The sequence below is a fragment of the Stegostoma tigrinum genome, chromosome 6 (genome assembly GCF_030684315.1).
Source record: "Stegostoma tigrinum isolate sSteTig4 chromosome 6, sSteTig4.hap1, whole genome shotgun sequence".
Classification (NCBI taxonomy): domain Eukaryota; kingdom Metazoa; phylum Chordata; class Chondrichthyes; order Orectolobiformes; family Stegostomatidae; genus Stegostoma; species Stegostoma tigrinum.
Genome location: NC_081359.1, coordinates 66,055,697 through 66,074,385, shown reverse-complemented (window position 1 = coordinate 66,074,385; position 18,689 = coordinate 66,055,697). Strand labels below are relative to the sequence as shown.

The window sequence follows — 18,689 nt, the reverse complement described above, 5'->3', positions numbered from 1 at the left end:
GTTGGCCCCCTGACCAGTTGGGGAAGGCGCCAGCTGAGCCCAGTTACCAGATAGGGCCCTTTTTTCTATTCTGGACGAGGGGTTTCATACGGTGGTCTTTCCCCACCGCGCCTTGGCGGCGGCTGCCCCAAGCTTTAGCGCGTCCCTCAGCACGTAGTCCTGGACCTTGGAGTGCGCCAGTCTGTAACACTTGGTCGGGGTCAGTTCTTTCAGCTGGCAGACCAGCAAGTTGCGGGCAAACCAAAGAGCGTCTTTCACCGCATTGATGGTTCTCCAGGCGCAGTTGATGTTGGTCTTGGTGTGCGTCCCGGGAAACAGCCCGTAGAGCACGGAGTCCCGCGTCACGGAGCTGCTCGGGACGAACCTCGACAAATACCACTGCATCCCCCTCCAGACCTCCTGCGCATAGGCACACTCCAGAAGGAGGTGATCGACAGTCTCATCCCCCCCGCAGCCGCCTCGAGGGCAGCGTGTGGTGGCGCAGAGATTCCGGGCATGCATAAAAGATCTCACTGGCAGAGCCCCTCTCACCGCCAGCCAAGCAACGTCCTTGTGCTTGTTTGAAAGTTCTGGCGATGAGGCATTCTGCCAAACGACTTTGGCAGTCTGCGTGGGGAACCACACGACGGGATCCACCCTCTCCTTTTCCCGAAGGGTCTCGAGGATACTACGTGCTGACGGCCTGACGGCCTTGTGGTCAAAGGTGTTTTGTTTCAAAAATTTCTCCACGAAGGACAGGTGGTACGGGATGGTCCAACTACTCAGAGCGTTCCGCGGCAACGAGGCCAGGCCCGTCCTTCGCAACACCGGGGACAGGTAGAACCTCAGTAAGTAGTGACACTTGGTGTTTGCGTACTGAGGATCTATGCACAGCTTGATGCAGCCGCACACAAAGGTAGCCTACAGGGCGAGGGTGGCGTTTGGTACGCCCTTTCCCCCATTCCCCAGGTCTTTGTACATGGTATCCCTGTGGACCCGGTCCATCCTCGACCCCCAAATGAAGTGGAAGATGGCCCGGGTGACCGCAGCGGCACAGGTCCAGGGAATAGGCCAGGGCTGCGCCACATACAACAGTACCGAAAGCCCCTTGCACCTGACAACCAGGTTCTTACCCGCGATGGAGAGGGACCGGAGCGTCCACCTGCCCAGCTTCTGCTTCAATTTGGTGATACGCTTCTCCCAAGTCTTAGTGCACGCCCCAGCTCCACCAAACCAAACACCCAGCACCTTCAGGTAGTCTGCCCTGATGGTGAAGGGGATGAAGGAGCGGTCGTCCCAGTTCCCGAAGAACATGACCTCGCTCTTACCCCTATTGACTTTGGCACCCGAGGCCAGTTCAAACTGGCCGCAGATGTCCAATAGTCTTCTCACCGACCGACGATCGGTGCAGAAGACGGCGACATCGTCCATGTACAAGGAGGTCTTGACCTGAAGGCCTCCACTGCCTGGGATAGTCACGCCCTTCAGGCTCACGTCCTTCCTGATGGATGCGGCGAAGGGCTCCACACAGCACACGAACAAGGCAGGAGAGAGCGGGCAGCCCTGCCTGACTCCAGATCTGACAGGAAAACTGTCTGATTCCCACCTATTGATCTAGACTGCGCTAACTATGTTGACGTAGAGCAGCCGGATCCAATTGCGGATGCTCTCCCCGAACCCCAATTTGGAGAGGACGTCCCTCATGTAAGCATGAGAAACCCTGTCGAAGGCCTTCTCCTGGTCCAGGCTGACGAGGCAGGTGTTCACCCGCCTGTCTTGTACGTAGGCGATCGTATCCCTGATGAGCGCAAGGCTCTCAGCGATCTTCCTGCCTGGCACAGCACAGGTTTGGTCAGGGTGAATCGCCGACTCCAGGACAGACCTGACCCGGTTGGCTATGACCTTGGCCAGGATTTTGTAGTCCACGTTCAATAGTGAAATGGGACGCCAATTCTTAATTTCTTCCCTCTCCCCCTTCCTCTTGTAAATGAGGGTGATGATGCCCTTCCTCATGGACTTGCACATTTCCCCTGCCCGAAGCGCACTATCGTACACCTCCAGCAGGTCCTGGCCGACCAGGTCCCACAGAGCGGAATACAGCTTGACCGGTAAGCCGTCGCTCCCGGGAGTCCTATTCCTCTCCAAGGACTTGAGGGCTCTGGTCAGCTCGTCCAGGGATATCGGCCGGTCCAGCCACTCCCTCGTGCCGTCGTCTAAGACCTCCGTGATAGACGACAGGAACGCTTGGTGCATCCATCAGGCCTTAACCAAGAACGGAGGTGTACCTACTCCCAAGCATCTGCAGTTCTCTGAGATGTGAGGGCACAAATAATTATGTCCTTCTGTTTGGTGCATCTTATATATAAGTATGTGAATGACCTACAGTTGCCTTGGTACTTACATCATATGTGTAAAGAAACATTACATTTGTCACATTTGACTGCCATGAGAGTGAGACTCAGAAACTCAGCCTGTTCTTAAGAGGTATCTTAATCATATGAAGGTACCCTAATTCAAAGACAAGTTAGGAGCTAATACAAACACAAAATTTCCAACATGTATGAATGATATTTTTTTCAAAAAATGATTGTTAAAAACTTACATGAAGTAATTGAACCCTGTATATTTATCCTGATTTCATACTAGAGTTAACTTTATCTATGATTGTTTCATAGGCTTGGGCATCACTTTGTCTTCAAGCTTTTCAAGCAGTAGCTCAGCTGTCACTGGAAACTCTCCAGTCCTACAAGAAACTCACAAAGGTATGAGGGGAAGGGTCCTTCAGGACATTTAAGTATCTATAAGTTAAAAAACTTTGAGTCTGAAATGTTTTAAACGTGCACATTTTATTAGATATATGTATGTGTAACAACCTGACATGGTGCTATATCACTGTTCTTTCACTGTCACTGGGTCAAAATCCTGGAACACCTTTCCTGATAACATTGTGTGTGTGTTCATATACCCCCAGGGCTGCAGCAGTTCAAGAAGGCAGCTTACCACCATCTCCTCAAGGATTGTTCCTCATAATTTTTCTAAAAGTTGCCATTGCAATGAGGTTTATTATCTGTGGTGCCTCTTGGTGGAGTATAAAACACGCTGCAATGCTGAAAGGAGTTCCATGGGGGTTGGTGGGGGCGGGGGGGGGGGGGGGGGGTGAAGTTTGATGAGAACCCTTGCTCCAATCTCCCCTGTGGCAAACAGCAAAGACACTGTTTTTTACTTTCCAAAATCAGATTTGTCTCCCTTGTCAAGTATAATCACTGAGATCCCCCAGATGAGGGACATGAGGTTGTTCAGCTGTGCCAAGATGGTGTCTCTGCTGTTGACTGGCTCCAAAAATATTGGTCACATCCATTGACACCTGAATTGAGCTCAATATTTTCAACCTTCTACTTTATGTCTTACATGTTTGTGAGATTCATAACTGGTATGGAAAATTTAAACAATGTCAATATTTATTTCTTCAATTCTACCTTTCCTTAGTAGATCATGCTGGACAAGGACACCTGGGCACTGCTTTGATAATTGCCATGTCCACCATTTTCATAATGGCCATAGCCATTGTTTTAATTGTTCTTTTCTACATTTTAAAGACAAAGTCTTCTACTCAGGGTGAGTATGAATTGCACACAGGAAGTAAGTTTTTTTTCAATGTCATTTCCATTTTGCCACAAGTTAAGTTAATCATTCTTTTTTTTTAGCTTGCTGCAGTGGCAATTCTGTAAAAAATATTGAAGCTCAGATCAAAACCCAAGAAGACAAGAAGGAAGTACAAGGTGAAAAAGTATTCAATATCTTCATTAAGACATAAAAACATAGAAAATAGGAGCAACTGTAGGCCATTTGTCCCTTTTTGAGTCTGCTTCACTATTCAGTATGATCACAACTATCATCCAACTCAGTATCCTGTTGCTGCTTTCTCTCCATACCCTTTGATCCTTTAAGCCCTAAGAATTATCTCCAACACTTGCTTGAAAACAATTAATGTTTCAGTCTCAACTGCTTTCCAAGGCAGATCATTCCACAGGCTCACCGTTCTCTGGGTGAAGAGATCTGTCCTCATCTTGGATCTAAATGGCCTACCCAATGTCTTTAGACTGTGACCTCTTGTTCTGGATTCCCTAGTTATTAGGAATTTTCTTCCTAATTTCACCCTGTCTATTCCTCTTGGAATTGTATAGTTTTCTGTTAGATTTTTCGCTATCCCACCCTCCCAATTCTTCTGGATTCCAGCGAATATTCTCTTAACCAATTCAACCTTGATTCATATGCCACTTCGAGAATCAGTATGGCAAACCTTAGTTGCATTCCCTCCATAGTCAGAACATCCTTTCTCAGATAAGCAGACTGAAACTGTACTCCAGATGTAGTCTCATAAAGGCCGTCAGAATCACGGCAAGATATGCCTGCCCCTGTACTCCAATCCTCTCACTATAAAGACCAATATACCATTTTCTTTCTTCACCTGCTGCACCTGCCTGCTTATTTTGTCTAAGACCTGTCTTAAAAGCATCCAATCCCACCTAGAGTACAGGTATTGGCATGTCAGCATCTGCATTTGTTTCATAATACCCAGTGGGCAAAAAAGTATAAAGTTACAATTATTAAAACCCATTCTAATTTTGAGACTTCAAAGGAAAGGTTTGGATAATGTTGATTTCCTAGACATGCTTTTGACAACTCATCTCCTAACAGCATACTGTCATTTATAATTTGCTCTATAAATCTTGACAGGGCTGGGTTATCCACTTTTTGCAATTGAGCATCAATTCATATCTGTACAAACGTTGTGTTTCAAAGCATTACCCCTTATGTTTCCCTTCTGTATTATTTTGTTTCTTTCTTTCACGGTGTTTCCCCACATGAGGTAGCATGAGATGGTCGTCTCCTCAAGTAACAGGGTAATTGGAGATTTGTGAGTCTGCACAAGTGACCAAAATATTGTTTAGTTATACATAACTTGACTATTACTGAAAAAAGATCTTTCATCATGCAATCATCAGCTCAATTTGCAAGAAAAGCCAATGTAAATGGAAAACCACATTTATACTTAATGAGAGGGTAGTGCTGATTGGTTAGAAGGTATACTTTAATTGGTAGAGGTGTTGCCATGGAGAAGGTATCAGTTACATGACTGACAATTAACTGCCAACCTTTGTTTAAATTCAAAGCAGGCATGTTAACTGGCTAGTCAAAGCAGTGGCCTGAAAGATCAACCAGAGAATGGATGTCACTGATTTTGTTGAATTGAAATACATGCGAAGGGTGTACATTTTCTTTCTGGTTGCAAAGAACAAGGTGTATTTTCCAATATGTGCACGTGTGACACCATTGTAAGCCCAACTGACAATTGTAAATTAATTGTCAAGGTAATTTTTAGCACCCTGGGATTTACAAATTTTGCCTAGTCATGTATTGTATCTAGTTTTGGACACTGTGTTCTAAGCTTTGCAAGTGCTTATTGTGTGGAGTCAGTACCTTGCTTGTTGTGAATAGCTGAAAGCATATGCTATTTAAAATGATTAGCCAATCTTTTGCACACAAAATGTACAAATCTAGCACCACACTTGCAGTGAAATTGCATTGAAAGTACTTGCAAATTTCAAAATATGGTGTTCAACTTTGGAGTTGATTCTGCAGTTCACTGTAGATGTGAGAAGTCAGATGGGTGATCTGTCTAGTCCGATACTAGCTTTGATGGTTGTTAATTAAGAGTTGGTGATGGTAATGTTGGCAGTGTTAAGACAGGCCATCGGCAAATGATCCTCCTTAACCCTCCCCATACAGGGCTAGGAGGCCTATTTGAGAGCATATGGTATCCATTACTTGTTTACCATTCTGTTAGTCTTTTTCTGACTCCTTGTAGTCATTTATAATCCTCACTATTTGCAAAGCATCCTTTTCCATATTCTTGGCAGGCCTATACATAAACTGCAATCATGCCTATGCACCGAGAATACAAATAGACCAAATGATTCATGTCCAGAACCAATGTATTCATTCACATTTCTCTGCATTGAATTCCATGTGCCATTGTCCACCTATTTCACCAACTATCTTAACAGATCTCAGAAACTCATTGTTCATAATCCTTCCAAGATTTGTGACATCTGTAAATTTGGAGTTATACCTATACAGCTATATCTATGTTATTAATATATATCAAAGGAAAATATTGACATTTGTACCAATCCCAAGGGAATCCTATTTTCCAGTTTGACAAGCAACTATTACTGTGTCTCAGGCACTCTGCCACCTTTGTTTACAGTCTCCCTATTACCCCATAAAATTCAACTGTATCATCAATTCTTTTAGGAGAAATTTAATCGAATATCGTTTGCCTGTCCACATGCAGATTAACTGTATTACCCTCATCAACCTCTCTGTAACGCTTTAAAAAAGAATGCAATTTAACAAATTTTTGCTGGGTCTCCTTAATTAATCTGATCAAGTGACTTATTTTTCTGAATTACTATCTCTAAAAACTTTGTGACTCTAAAGTTAATATGTAAACAGCAGGGTTATACTTGTTGATTTTTAGTTCCTCAGTTGATTCTTACACCATTTCCAAATAAGCATGTAACATTTTTAACTCTCCAGGCATCAAGTATAGATTCCCTATTTGGTTTCTAATAGACCCTACCTAATTTGTTACTACCTTTTTACTGTTTATATGTGTGTAAAGACTTTTACTTTTCCCTTAGCTGCCAGTCTCTTTTCATATGCGCTCTTTACCCTTCTTATTTCCTTTTAGCTTCCCCTCTGAACTTAAATTATATAGCTTCGTCCTCACTTGCATTACCAACCTGATATATTTCATATGTCCACTTTGACTTCTTCATCTTACTCTCTATCACTCATGAGCAAGGTATCTCTGTCTTTGCTTACCCTACCTTTCCACTTTGTGGGATTGTTATTCGACTGTACCTAAAAGCTTGCTTCTTTAAAGTTCAATCATTGTTTCATTCCAATTCTGTCTTTTAATCCTTGATTCCAGTGAACTGAGGTTCATTCTGATCTATTGAAATTAGCCTGCTTATACTTGAGTATTTTAACTTTAGATTGTTCCTCATCCTTTTTCATAGTTAACCATGGAATATTCACTGATCCATAGTTGCTGCCCTAAAGACACATGGATCACCTTATTCTCCAGAATCAGACCCAGCAATGCTTCGATCCTAAGTGGGTCTGAAACATATCGATGTGGAAAATTTCGTCAGAAACTCTTCTCTCTCTTTCTCTTTTATGGTAATACTATCCCAGACAATTTTAGGAAAACTAAAGTCACATTACAATGTTTATTAGAATTTACCGTTTTCTGCACTTTGTTCCTCCATGTTTTTCCCAGTAGTTGACAGCCTGTAGGATAGAGCCAGCAAAGTAATAGTACCTTTTCTTGGTTAAAAACATTTCTTCCCTGACCCCTCCAGGCTGTATTTCTTCTTGACTTCTGTAATATTGTAAACATTCCAGCCATTTATTCAGCTTTCTTTCCTTTATCATTCCTTTCTTTCCCTGGATTGACTGCAACTCCTGCCATTGCTGATGCTGGTCATTTTCAGTTGTTTAAAATCAGGCTACTCAGGGATTGTGGACTAGACATGTTGATAAAAGATACTTATTTTTCTGCAAATCAAACGCAGCAAGTTACGATTGCTGAACACAGAGGAATATTTCTTAAAGCATACTTTTCAAAAATGGTATGTGCGTTGATTCACATCAGATTTGACTTCTGGGGACATGTGAAATGAATTTGAGAGAAGGTTTAATGAAAGAACTACTTCTCAAAACCAGCACACACTGGTGATAAGTTTTGCACCTAGATTGACAATTATGCTGAAAATTTACTCTCTCTTTAATTATTTACATTCATCGAAGTTATCTTTAAGTCTTCAATCAATTTATATTTTATCTTTTGACAGAAAATGTTGTAATTTTCTCTGAGAAAGATGAATTTGATAACAAACTCAAGGCAGTTCCACCTAAGACTGAAAAGAAGTAAGTCAATTTGCTTTGATTTTTGTGATCTATAGTTTTTGTTAGACTGTCCTTTATTTGTTCAATGGATGTGGACAACTTTGTCTGGTCCATCACTTATCGTGCATCTCATACCTGTCCTTGAAGATGGTGGTTAGCCGCTTTCTTGAATTCTGCACTATTTGGTTGGAAGGACAGGGAGATATGGGCTCTACGCTTATGAATGATGAAAGAGTAACAATTTAAAAGTGACAAAAGTTAGTATGGCATATTTGGAGGGGAACTTGCAGGTAGCAGTGTATCTATGCCCTTGTGCTTGGAGATGGTGGGTTTGCAAGTTGCAACTGAAGGAGCCTTGGTGAGTTATTACAGTACATCTTGTAGATGAACGCATTGCAACTGTGCATGTTGGTAAGGGGAGTGAGTGCTGAAAATGGTGGAGGGGTTGCCAGTTAAGCTGTCTGCTTTGTCCAGGTTGGTATCAGGCTTTTTGGATATGTTTGGAGCTACACCCAATCATACATGTGGAGATATTCCGCATCACACGCTCATCACTTGTACCTTGTAGATGGTAGACAGAAATTGTGGAATCAGGAGGTGAAGGTACTTGCAGGATTACTAACCTATGACCTGCAGTTGTAGTCATTTTATATGATGGTCTATTTCAATTTTTGGTCAGTTGTAATACGCAAAGTGTTTGAAATGGAGCTTCAGCAATAGTATTGCCTTTGAATGTCAGGGAGCAACTTAGATTCACTTCTGCCCAAGATGGTCTTTACTTGGAACTGGTGTGGTGCAAATGTTACTTGTCACTTGTCAGCCCAAGTGTGAATGTTGTCCGTGTCTTGCTGTGTTTTGACATGGACCATTTTAGTACCTGAGTTGCAAATTAGATTAAACATTGAATAATTATCAGTGAACGTCCCCAGCTCTGACTTTATGATGGAACGAAGACTAGTGAAGAAGCAGCTGAAGGTGGTTGGGCCTAGGACACTACCCTGAGAAACTCCTGCAGAGATGTCTTGTGGCTGAGATCAGAAGGAGATGAACCCAGGATTTCCATAAATTATTCAAATATTCTGAAATGCCATAAATAGGGACATCAGTTCATTTGTGCATACGTTTGTATAGCACCCATCCAATATCACTGCTAATGGACTTCAATGCATGGGATATTTCAGTGCTACGTCATAGTGTCTGGACATGTGAAGTATGTGTTAATATATTTCTATAAAGAAACATTGAATATTCTCATCCTTTATATATATTCATACAGACTTTTGAGCATTCAATAATTATGGAAATGTCAGAACTACTGTTTATTTATATGAATAAGGCACAATATGAGACATACTACTGTGGAGATGGAACTCATTCAGACCATTGTAAGACCCTTAAATGTTTCTTCATCCGTATATTGGTGTAACAACATGAGGCATGTTTGAGAGGAGATTGGCATATTTATGCTCAGCACTGTACTACACTAACTCTTCCATACTAGGATCTAGGTCTGTTTTTGAATAATTCCAATAGTTTAGCCATGACTATCCTTCTTTTATCGTACTTGAATAAGTTTCAAGGTTGATGTTCTGAAGGGTAGTGTTTAATTTCTACATGAGATGCAGATTAAATACTATTTTCAGTTCACAGATAAACCTGAATAGAAGATGTATATTTCCTACAATATTTCCTGTTGTATTCATGTTGGCATTGTGTTTTCTTCTCCAGTGAAAATGATGCTTCCTCAGAAAATGAGCAGCTTTTGAGCCGGAGTATGGATAGTGATGAGGAAGCTGCATTAGACAAGCGGGGAATGTCCGATTTATGTCTCTTATCGTTGGTTCCTTTAACGAGAGATAAATCAGCAAACAACAAAGCAATTGGGGTAAGACTTCCTGCAAGGAAGAAAACAGATATTGGATCTGGAAAATTTATGCATTATTCTAGATACTGTATCTGAGAAAAAAAATACAGGAATAAAAGCAATCATCTGAACACGCTGACTAAATGTGTTATAATAATTAATCAGCTACAAGATGCAATCTTCATTAATCTTTGTCAGACAAAACATGTTGTACACCAAAGTCTGACTGCTTAGAAATCACAGAATTTTATAGTACAGATGGAAACAGTTAGACCACCACCATGTCAACTTAATGCCAACACTGGCTCCACAACTTAAACACTCCAAGCTAACTGAACAATATCCACCTTGAGCAGACCTCATCAGCCATATAAGATGAAATAACTATATAAGGCCTAAATATCTATTAGGGCCTTTACTAAAGTAAATAAAAATAAAAACCGTCTCATTTTTGAAAGCCCGTTCAAAATGTTTAAATCATCAATTACCTCACCCTTTATACAAACAGACTTCTATACATAACCCTGGGGTCTGTTTGAACTCAGCATTAAATTTAAATGTCAAGTTTGGGTTTCTTACATGTGTAAGAACCATACATGTTTCAACCCATCCTCTTTCTCCCACTGGTGAAAATGGGATATACAAGATTCCTGAATCCGGATACAACCGATTGTTGTTTAACAGTCTGTGAGTTTTCATAATTCAGGGTCTGCAGATGAAATACAACTAAAGTGTGAGGAGAACTTCAAAGGAATAATAACACATTGGTGAGCTGATAGATCGCCAAATGAAGTTCAATGCAAAGAAGTGTGAGGTGATACATTTTGGTGCAAAAAACATGGAAAGACAATTTAAAATAAAAGGTGCTATTCTAAAGATGTGCAGGAGGAGAGAAACCTGCTTAGCTGTATGTATAGACATATCCTGTGTATACATAAGACATTAAAGCTGCCAGTACAGGTAGAGAGAGCTATAAACCATACCGTATTCTACATTAACAGGGACATAGAGAATAAGAGCAGGGAGGTTATCATGAACATAGATAAGACACTGATTGACCTTATGTGGAGTATTGTAAGTGATCACATATTTTTCATTTTTGGGGCTATAAGCTGAACTGGAAGCTGGACTGCTAGTAAGTGCTAATATCAGGAAGGTTTTGCAACTTGAAAATCAATTACTGCACATTATTGAGATGCACAAATAATGTTTAACTTTGGAACCAGTCTGACTGAGAATTTGAGGTTGAATGGTGTAGAGAATCTTTTGAGTAAATAAAATTCCACTTGACAGCAGGTTGAGCTCCAGAGGTTTAAAAAGCTGGAGGTGCCAAGAACACAGTGTGAAAGCAATGTCCGAACCTGCAGACAGAAAGCAGTCATCTTGCTCTCTTTCTCTCTTCCCATGTGGGGCAAGAGAGAAAAACCAAGAAAGTTTAAAAGAAATAATACATACAAGAAGAGAGCTAAGGTCACTTGATTAACCATCGAATCAAAGAACAACCATCACTCTACAGACAGTGGTATATTATCATTCCAAAAATCAAACTGACCATGAGAAAGATACCATTCCAGCTTGCGATCTGGACTTTTGACATCTGGAATTTTGTTTACCCTTTCTATATTCTTTTTCCACCAATAATATGTATTACCCAATTGTCTTTTGTCTGTCTTGGAATTCTATACATTGTGTGATGGTTTGTGGGCTAGGGTGGCACCTTTATTGGTGCATTCTTCCCAGTTAAGTTTTGACACTTTTGTGTCTAGTCCTGGCCATGCTGTAGTAAGGATGTGAATTTTTTTGGAAACAATGGAGAAGAGTTTTATGAGAATGGTTCCAAGAATGCGACGCTTCTTATGAAGAAAGATTGGAGAAATTGGGACTGATCTTGTTGGAAAAGACAGGCTAAAGGGAGGTTGGATAGAAGTTTTCAAAATCTTGGGGGGGTGTAGATGGAGTAGATAGAGTGAAACTGTTGCCACTCATAATTGGATCAAGAACCATGTTTGCAAACGAACCTAATAAATAAGAAAAATATTTTTCACATTGCAATTAGTTAAGGTCTGGAATGCACTGTGGAAGCATGGTGGAAACATTCGAGAGGGTATTGAATGATTATTCGAATAGAAACAATCTGCAGGACTAAGGGGAAATGTAGGATTGGCATAATGTTAAAATTTACAGAGAGATGGTACAGACACAGGGACTGCTTGGCTTTCTCCTATACCACAACACGTAAATTAGATTGGGTAAACGTTGGAGGTTTCCTTCCCTGGAGGACATTATTAAATGCATTGATTTTTATGACAGGCACTTTTACAGATATTAACATTAGCATCTACAGGTTCTCTTGATGTTAAATACCTGGTCATTAATTGTAATAAAGTAAATATGTGTTGAGTACTGATTAGTCAGTTGGACACAAATCTGTATAGGGGTTTTATGGTGCCAGGGAGGCACCTTTGAGTCAGAAGTTTCGGGTTCAGGTTGCACTTCAGGACTTGATGACCAGAAGCTGTGACATAACATTGCCCAGTGCATTGATTTGCTTCTTATATTCCTGTGCTAAGATGTGATGAGAGCAGTGATTTCTTAGTCAGCCAGAACCGTGTGACAGCTGCAGTCCAACCGCACCTCCCTGTTGGTTAGATCGCTGGCTTGACATGCAGAATATCGCCAATAGCATAGGTTCAACTCTCGTATGAGCTTAAGACACGGTGAAGGCCCTGCTAACTTAACCTCACCTTACCCTTAAGGGCAAACTCACCAGGCGTCTCTGTCTCTCCAGAAATGTGTATAGCTTTTCAGAGCTTGTGGGCATTATATCCCTCACGATCAACATTTCAATTAAATTTCGTAGTTTTCTTACAAATTACACGTCACTGAATGTGCTGTTGTGCTTGTGTTTAATTGACATCAGTTATAGGGTCCTTAGCCTCATTTGAGTCTCGTATAAATTCAGAGGGCTTGTCCATCAGATGACATATTAAAACAAGAGTGTTTCTGCCAGTTCAGGTGAAATCTAAAGATTCTAAGACATTAATTAGAGAAAGGCTGAAACCTTGACACTTTCTCAAATATATTAGATCTTAGGATATGAGATGGCTTAACTGGAATTTTATCACCCTATCCTTGTTGCCTCAAAAAATGTAAATGAGCCTGATATTTTCAAATATGTTATTGAGGTTCAATTATTGCATTCCTTTAAGGATCTTGAATGTTTTTGCTGAGTGGCTCTTTTCAAGGTAAAGAATTCCATATTCGTCACAGCTTCAATGATGTAAATGTTTGGTCAACTCATCTGCATTGCCTGCAAACCCTCGACACTTTTCTTGTGGTGTGGCAACTCAGATTGTATGAAGGGATGCAATTGACTACCAATGCACAAAAACCTCTATGATGCAACTGTGACAATAACTTGCTTTTATATCTCTCCCAATAATAGCACATTCATGTATAGATTCATTTGAGCAGTATTTGATTCTTAATCTAAATGATTCTTAAAACAACTGAAAGTGGATTTTATTAATTGTCCAGGTACAGACACGAAGGGAGAAGATACTTGAGCTATGCAAGAAAGTGTGCAGCTTCACAGAAGGTAATGTATCAGGAATCTATTGTTTCCTACACTTTTCAAGTAAGAAACTAATTTCATTTGGTGAACTTTCCTGATCCAGTCTGCTTCAATTTAAGAGGGGGTTTTGTGGCACTAGGGTGGCACCTCTGAGCCAGAAACTTCATGTTCTAGTCCCACCTCAGGACTTGATGATCACAGAAGGTGTGACATAACATTGCACGGAGCATTGATTTACAATCTATAAATCCTTCATATACTCCTGTTCTAAAATGTGGTAAGAGCAGTGGTTTTTTTAGTCAGAACCATGTGATAGCTGCAGTCTAATAGCATCTCCATGTGAACAAAACCACATGCAAAATGTTTTGCTCACAGAAACTTTCATATATCCTGTATAAATATATTAGAATAAAGGTCCTCAGTTGTTTCATTTAATTCTATGGACCACTTCTAATAATTGTTCAAACTACTTTTGCAAATCCTGAAATAATTGAAAAGTGCAGTGTTACATTTTGGAGAGGGTGGCAAAATGAGACTTTGTTCCGGCGAGCAACAAACGATATGTTTCATTTCAATTGATTACTATAATCTATAATTTCAGGGCTCAGCCCTACAGAACTGCCTTTTGACTGTCTTGAGAAAACCAGCAGAATGCTGAGCTCGACCTACAGCACGGATAAAGCTATTGTGAAAACATGGCGCCATCTGGCAGAGAGCTTTGGGCTGAAGAGGGATGAAATAGGTGGAATGACAGATGGAATGCAACTCTTCGATCGTATAAGCACAGCAGGTTACAGCATCCCTGAACTGCTGACCAGACTTGTGCATATTGAAAGGATGGATGCTGTAGAAGCCTTGTGTATGGATGTTTTAGAGTGCACGCAATGTGCACCAATAGCTAATCCTGCTATCTTACCCAAATGTGCAAATGTGTAGTCAGCATCTTGTCATAAATACCATGAAGTATTGTTTGTGGGTCCAGAATATGTTAGTGCTTACTCAGCGTTCCAGGACCAATGAGGCAAAACACAATAGTGAAACTCTAAAAAGAGGCTCTGTACTCAGCTTCTTAATGTTAATTCAGGATTTTGACTGTCATGCTTTGTGTTATTCTGTCCTCAGCGCACATTTTATTCTATTCTCAGGAGACATTATACTAAGGGACAAATTTAAAAGACCAGCAGTAATTTGAACAAGTCAGATTCAGAATACTAAAATTGCAGACTTATGCCTATTCATTTTGTACTGCAATAAACATGAAACCCACAAAAAATAAGCAGAAGCATGCTGACATACAAAAACCACTGACACATCAAACATCTTGAACTTGGGCCTCGAATGTTCTCAGATAAAGGGTCGTTTAATAAGTGGGGGACTTTCAGAAGTGTGATTACGAGAGTTCAGAGTCATTATGTTACTGTTAGAGTAAAAGGTAAGGCTTGTAGGATTAGAGAACAATGGATAAATAAAGATATTGAGGTTCTAGCTAAGAATAAAAGAGAATCATAAATTAGATATAAACAACTGGGCTCAAATGAGTCTCTTGAAGAGTGCAAAGAATGTAGGGGCATTCATAAGAGGGAAATCAGGAAGGCAAAGAGAGGATATGAAATAGCCTTGGCAAAAAGATAAAGGTTAATCCAATGTGATTCTACAAATATATTAAGAGAGATTAGGATCCCTTAAAGATCAAATAAGTCATCTTTGTGTTGAACTTCAGGAGATGGAAAAGATATTAAGTAAATATTCCGCATCAGCTTTTAATGGGAAGAAAGGAATGAGGGTTAGAGAACTCGAAAATAAATACTGATGCTTTGAAACAGTTCACATTACATAAGAGGAAGTGCTGGAGGTTTTAGAAAACATAAAGGTGGATAAATCTTTGGGACCTGATCTAGTGTATCCCAGAACTTTTTGGGAATTTAGGGTAGAAATTGAAGGGTTCCTTGCAGAAATATTTGTATCATCTGTAGACACGGGTGAGGTGCCGAATGAGTGGAGAGTGGCCAATAATGTGCCATTGTTTAAGTAGGGATATAAGGAGAAATCTGGGAACTATAGACCTGTGAGTCTGACTTCAGTGGTGGGTAAATTGTTGGAAGTGATTCTGAAAGATAGGATTTGTGTGCATTTTGAGAGACAAGGAATGGTTAGGAATAGTCATCATGGTTTTGTGCGAGGGAAATCAAGTGATTGAGTTTTTTGAGGAAGTAACCAAGAAGATTGAGGAGGGCAGAGTGGTAGACTTTATTTACTTGCACTTTAGTAAGGTTCTGCTTGGTAATTCACAAAGTTAGATCACAAGGGATTCAGGGTGAGCTTGCCAATTGGATATAAAATTGGCTTAATGGCAGGAGATAGAGAGTGATGGTAGAGGGTACTTTCACCCCTGACCAGCAGTGTTCCACAGGGATCAGTGCTGGGTCCAGTTTTGTGGTCATTTATGTAAAAGATTTAGATAAGAGTATAGAAAGTATGGTTAGTAAGTTTATGGATGACACCATGATTGGTAGTATAGTGGACAGCGAAGAAGGTTTTCTAAGTTTACAAAGAGATCTTGATCAATTGGGTCTATAGGCCGAAGAATGGCAAAAGGAGTTTAATTTGGATGAATGTGAGGTGTTGCATTTTGATAAAACAAACAAAGACAAGACTTATACAAGTAAAAGAAGGTGTTGGTTAGTGTTGTGGAACAAAGATCTAGGGGTACAGGGACGTAATTTGTTGAAATTTGCGTCACATATAGACAGAGTGGTTAAGAAGGCATTTAGCACGTTTGCCCTCATTGCTCAGTCCTTTGAGTTATTATGTTGAAGTTATACAAGACATCAGTGAGGCCTCTTGAGTATTGTGTCCAGTTCTGGTCTCCCTGTTACAGGAACAATATTAAGCTGTAGAGGTCTACAGAAGAGATCTACCAGGCTGTTGCCTGGAATAACAAAGTGAGGAGCTGGATGAATACAGCAGGCCAAGCAGCATCTCAGGAGCATCGATGAAGGGTCTAGGCCCGAAACGTCAGCTTTTGTGCTCCTGAGATGATGCTTGGCCTGCTGTGTTCATCCAGCTCCACACTTTGTTACCTTGGATTCTCCAACATCTGCAGTTCCCATTATCACTGATACAATGTTGCCTGGAATGTTGGGTTTGAGTTTTAAGGAGGGGCTGGATAGGATAGGGCTAGGAGGTTGAGAGGTGACTTATAACGATTCATAAAGATAGGGTGGGGGATTTCAAGACTGGGGTCATATTTTTCAGGTGAGAGGAGAAAGGTTTAAAAAAGATATGGGGGCAATTTTTTTGACATAGACAATGGTTCATTTGTGGAATGGACTTCCAGAGGAAGTGGTGGATGTGGGTATAGTTACAACATTTAAAAGAAATTTAGCAAAGTATATGAATAAGAAATGTTTGAAGGGATATGAGCCAAGTGCAGGCAGGTGGGACTTGTTTAGTTTTGAATTGTTGGTTGACATGGACCAGTTGGACCAATGGGTCTCTTTCCATGCTGTATGACTCTTTGGTACTATCTCACTACATGTCTATAGACCATGACTTACTTTTTACAGGTGTTACTTAGCATGGAACAGTGCATGAGACAACATCGTCGATGCACAAAAAACTAATGATGGAGTCATAAGGTGGATCTGGGGTCCAAGAGTGAGTTTGTTGAATAAGGATGACCACTAAATTAGTATGGCAAGAGAAAATTTAAGAGGCTATACTTGAGCCATTCCTGTATATTTATTCTGGCAAATGTTTCAAAAATATTCTGAACAACAATCAAAACAGCTAAATTTTGGTACATATTTTCAGAATTCGCTCTGTGGTCTTATAAATTGAATTAAACGTATTCCATTGTAAATCTCATGTGAAAGCAAGTTATTCCAAAGTGCAACGTGAACTGAAAATGCATGTATTCTATCTGACTTGAGATTTACTAAAAATGATAATAGAATGATTCTTTCACTTCCGTTCATCTGCTGCCCCTAAGCAAATCACTGTCCCCCAACTAAATTAATGCAACAGAAACTCCATAGGAATACTGTAAGCCAGATTTTAAATTTTTCCCAGAATCACAGAATTGTGTCTGAACCAGCTCTTATCTAGTTCAGCTCCATAGTGCCAGTCTCCTGACTTTCCCCATGTTTCCGCACACTATTTCTATCCAATTAACCATCCAGTGCCCTCTTGAATACCTTAATTGAATCCACTTCTACTACATTTCCAGGCAGGCTGTTTAAAGACAAATTCTCACATCTCCTTTGCATGTCACTTTAAGTCTGCCCTCTTGTTCTGTTTTTTAATTCACTCGTGGGACATACATGTTACTGGCTGGGCCAGCATTCATAGCCCATGTCTAGTTGCCGTTAAGAAATCATTCTTTTACAAGCGGCAACAGCTTCTCCCTATCTATTAGGAGGGAAAATTGTATCAAGAAGTCATAAGCAGTTGCCAAACTCATAAAACTTGTTTTATTTTTAGATAAAGTACATTAAAATAGAATCATTTAAAAACGAAGAGAGGCAGGACAAATCTGTTATCAATTATTAGAGTGTATATTTGAAACTAAGGTTGCAATTTCTGTTATAACAGTGAGGAGCTGGAAGAGCACAACAGGGCAGGCAGCATCAGAGGAGCAGGAAGGTTGATGTTTCAGGGCAGGATGCTTCTCCTGAAGAAGAAATGTCAATTTTCCTGTTCCTCTGATGCTGCCTCTCCTGCTGTGCTCCTCCAGCTCAATTCTGTATTATCTCTGACTCCATCATCAGCAGTTCTTACTATCTCTGATTGCAATTTCTTTTGTTTGTTTTTCCCCTGCCATTACAAAGGTGCCAATCAGTATTACACATTTAATTTTCCTTACTTATCTCCAGTCATTTTTATAAGTCAAGAACTTCAGAAAGATGAAGTTTCAAAATCTAATGTGCTGGTCTCCCATAAACTACATAAGTAGAATACATTTTGCAGACATACTTAATGTTTATTTTAATGTGATACTTTTTAGGAATGAACTGTACGTATAATTTATTCAAATGTACATAAATTGTATTATGAAACAGCAGTAAATAAAATTTTACAAATAAATGTTCAAGTGATTGAACTTTTATTCCATGCCAATTGCAAATACTAATTTCAGTATCACTGATGAAGAAATCAAATTAGACACAAAAAAATCCACCTTTGCTGTTTTCTGTCACATCCTTATAATGGTAATAGTAAGTTGAATCTTTATAAGTAATAACTTTTTAACTTCTTACAACATTAATATTTTCAACAAAGCAAAACTGTAAT

General features: G+C 40.2%; 1 protein-coding gene across 2 annotated transcripts in view; it reads left to right on the top strand.

Moving 5' to 3' along the window:
* Nucleotides 1–16,378, top strand: part of edar (ectodysplasin A receptor) — an 82,358-nt gene extending 65,980 nt beyond the window's left edge. For both annotated transcript variants that reach the window (XM_059646617.1, XM_048533065.2), the window contains 7 exons: nt 2,655–2,741; nt 3,466–3,594; nt 3,684–3,758; nt 7,905–7,980; nt 9,688–9,844; nt 13,361–13,421; nt 13,999–16,378. In XM_059646617.1, coding sequence (XP_059502600.1) covers nt 2,655–2,741; nt 3,466–3,594; nt 3,684–3,758; nt 7,905–7,980; nt 9,688–9,844; nt 13,361–13,421; nt 13,999–14,333 — 920 coding nt within the window. In that variant the 3' untranslated portion in view covers nt 14,334–16,378. The remainder of the gene's footprint in view (nt 1–2,654; nt 2,742–3,465; nt 3,595–3,683; nt 3,759–7,904; nt 7,981–9,687; nt 9,845–13,360; nt 13,422–13,998) is intronic.
* Nucleotides 16,379–18,689: the final 2,311 nt, after the last annotated feature.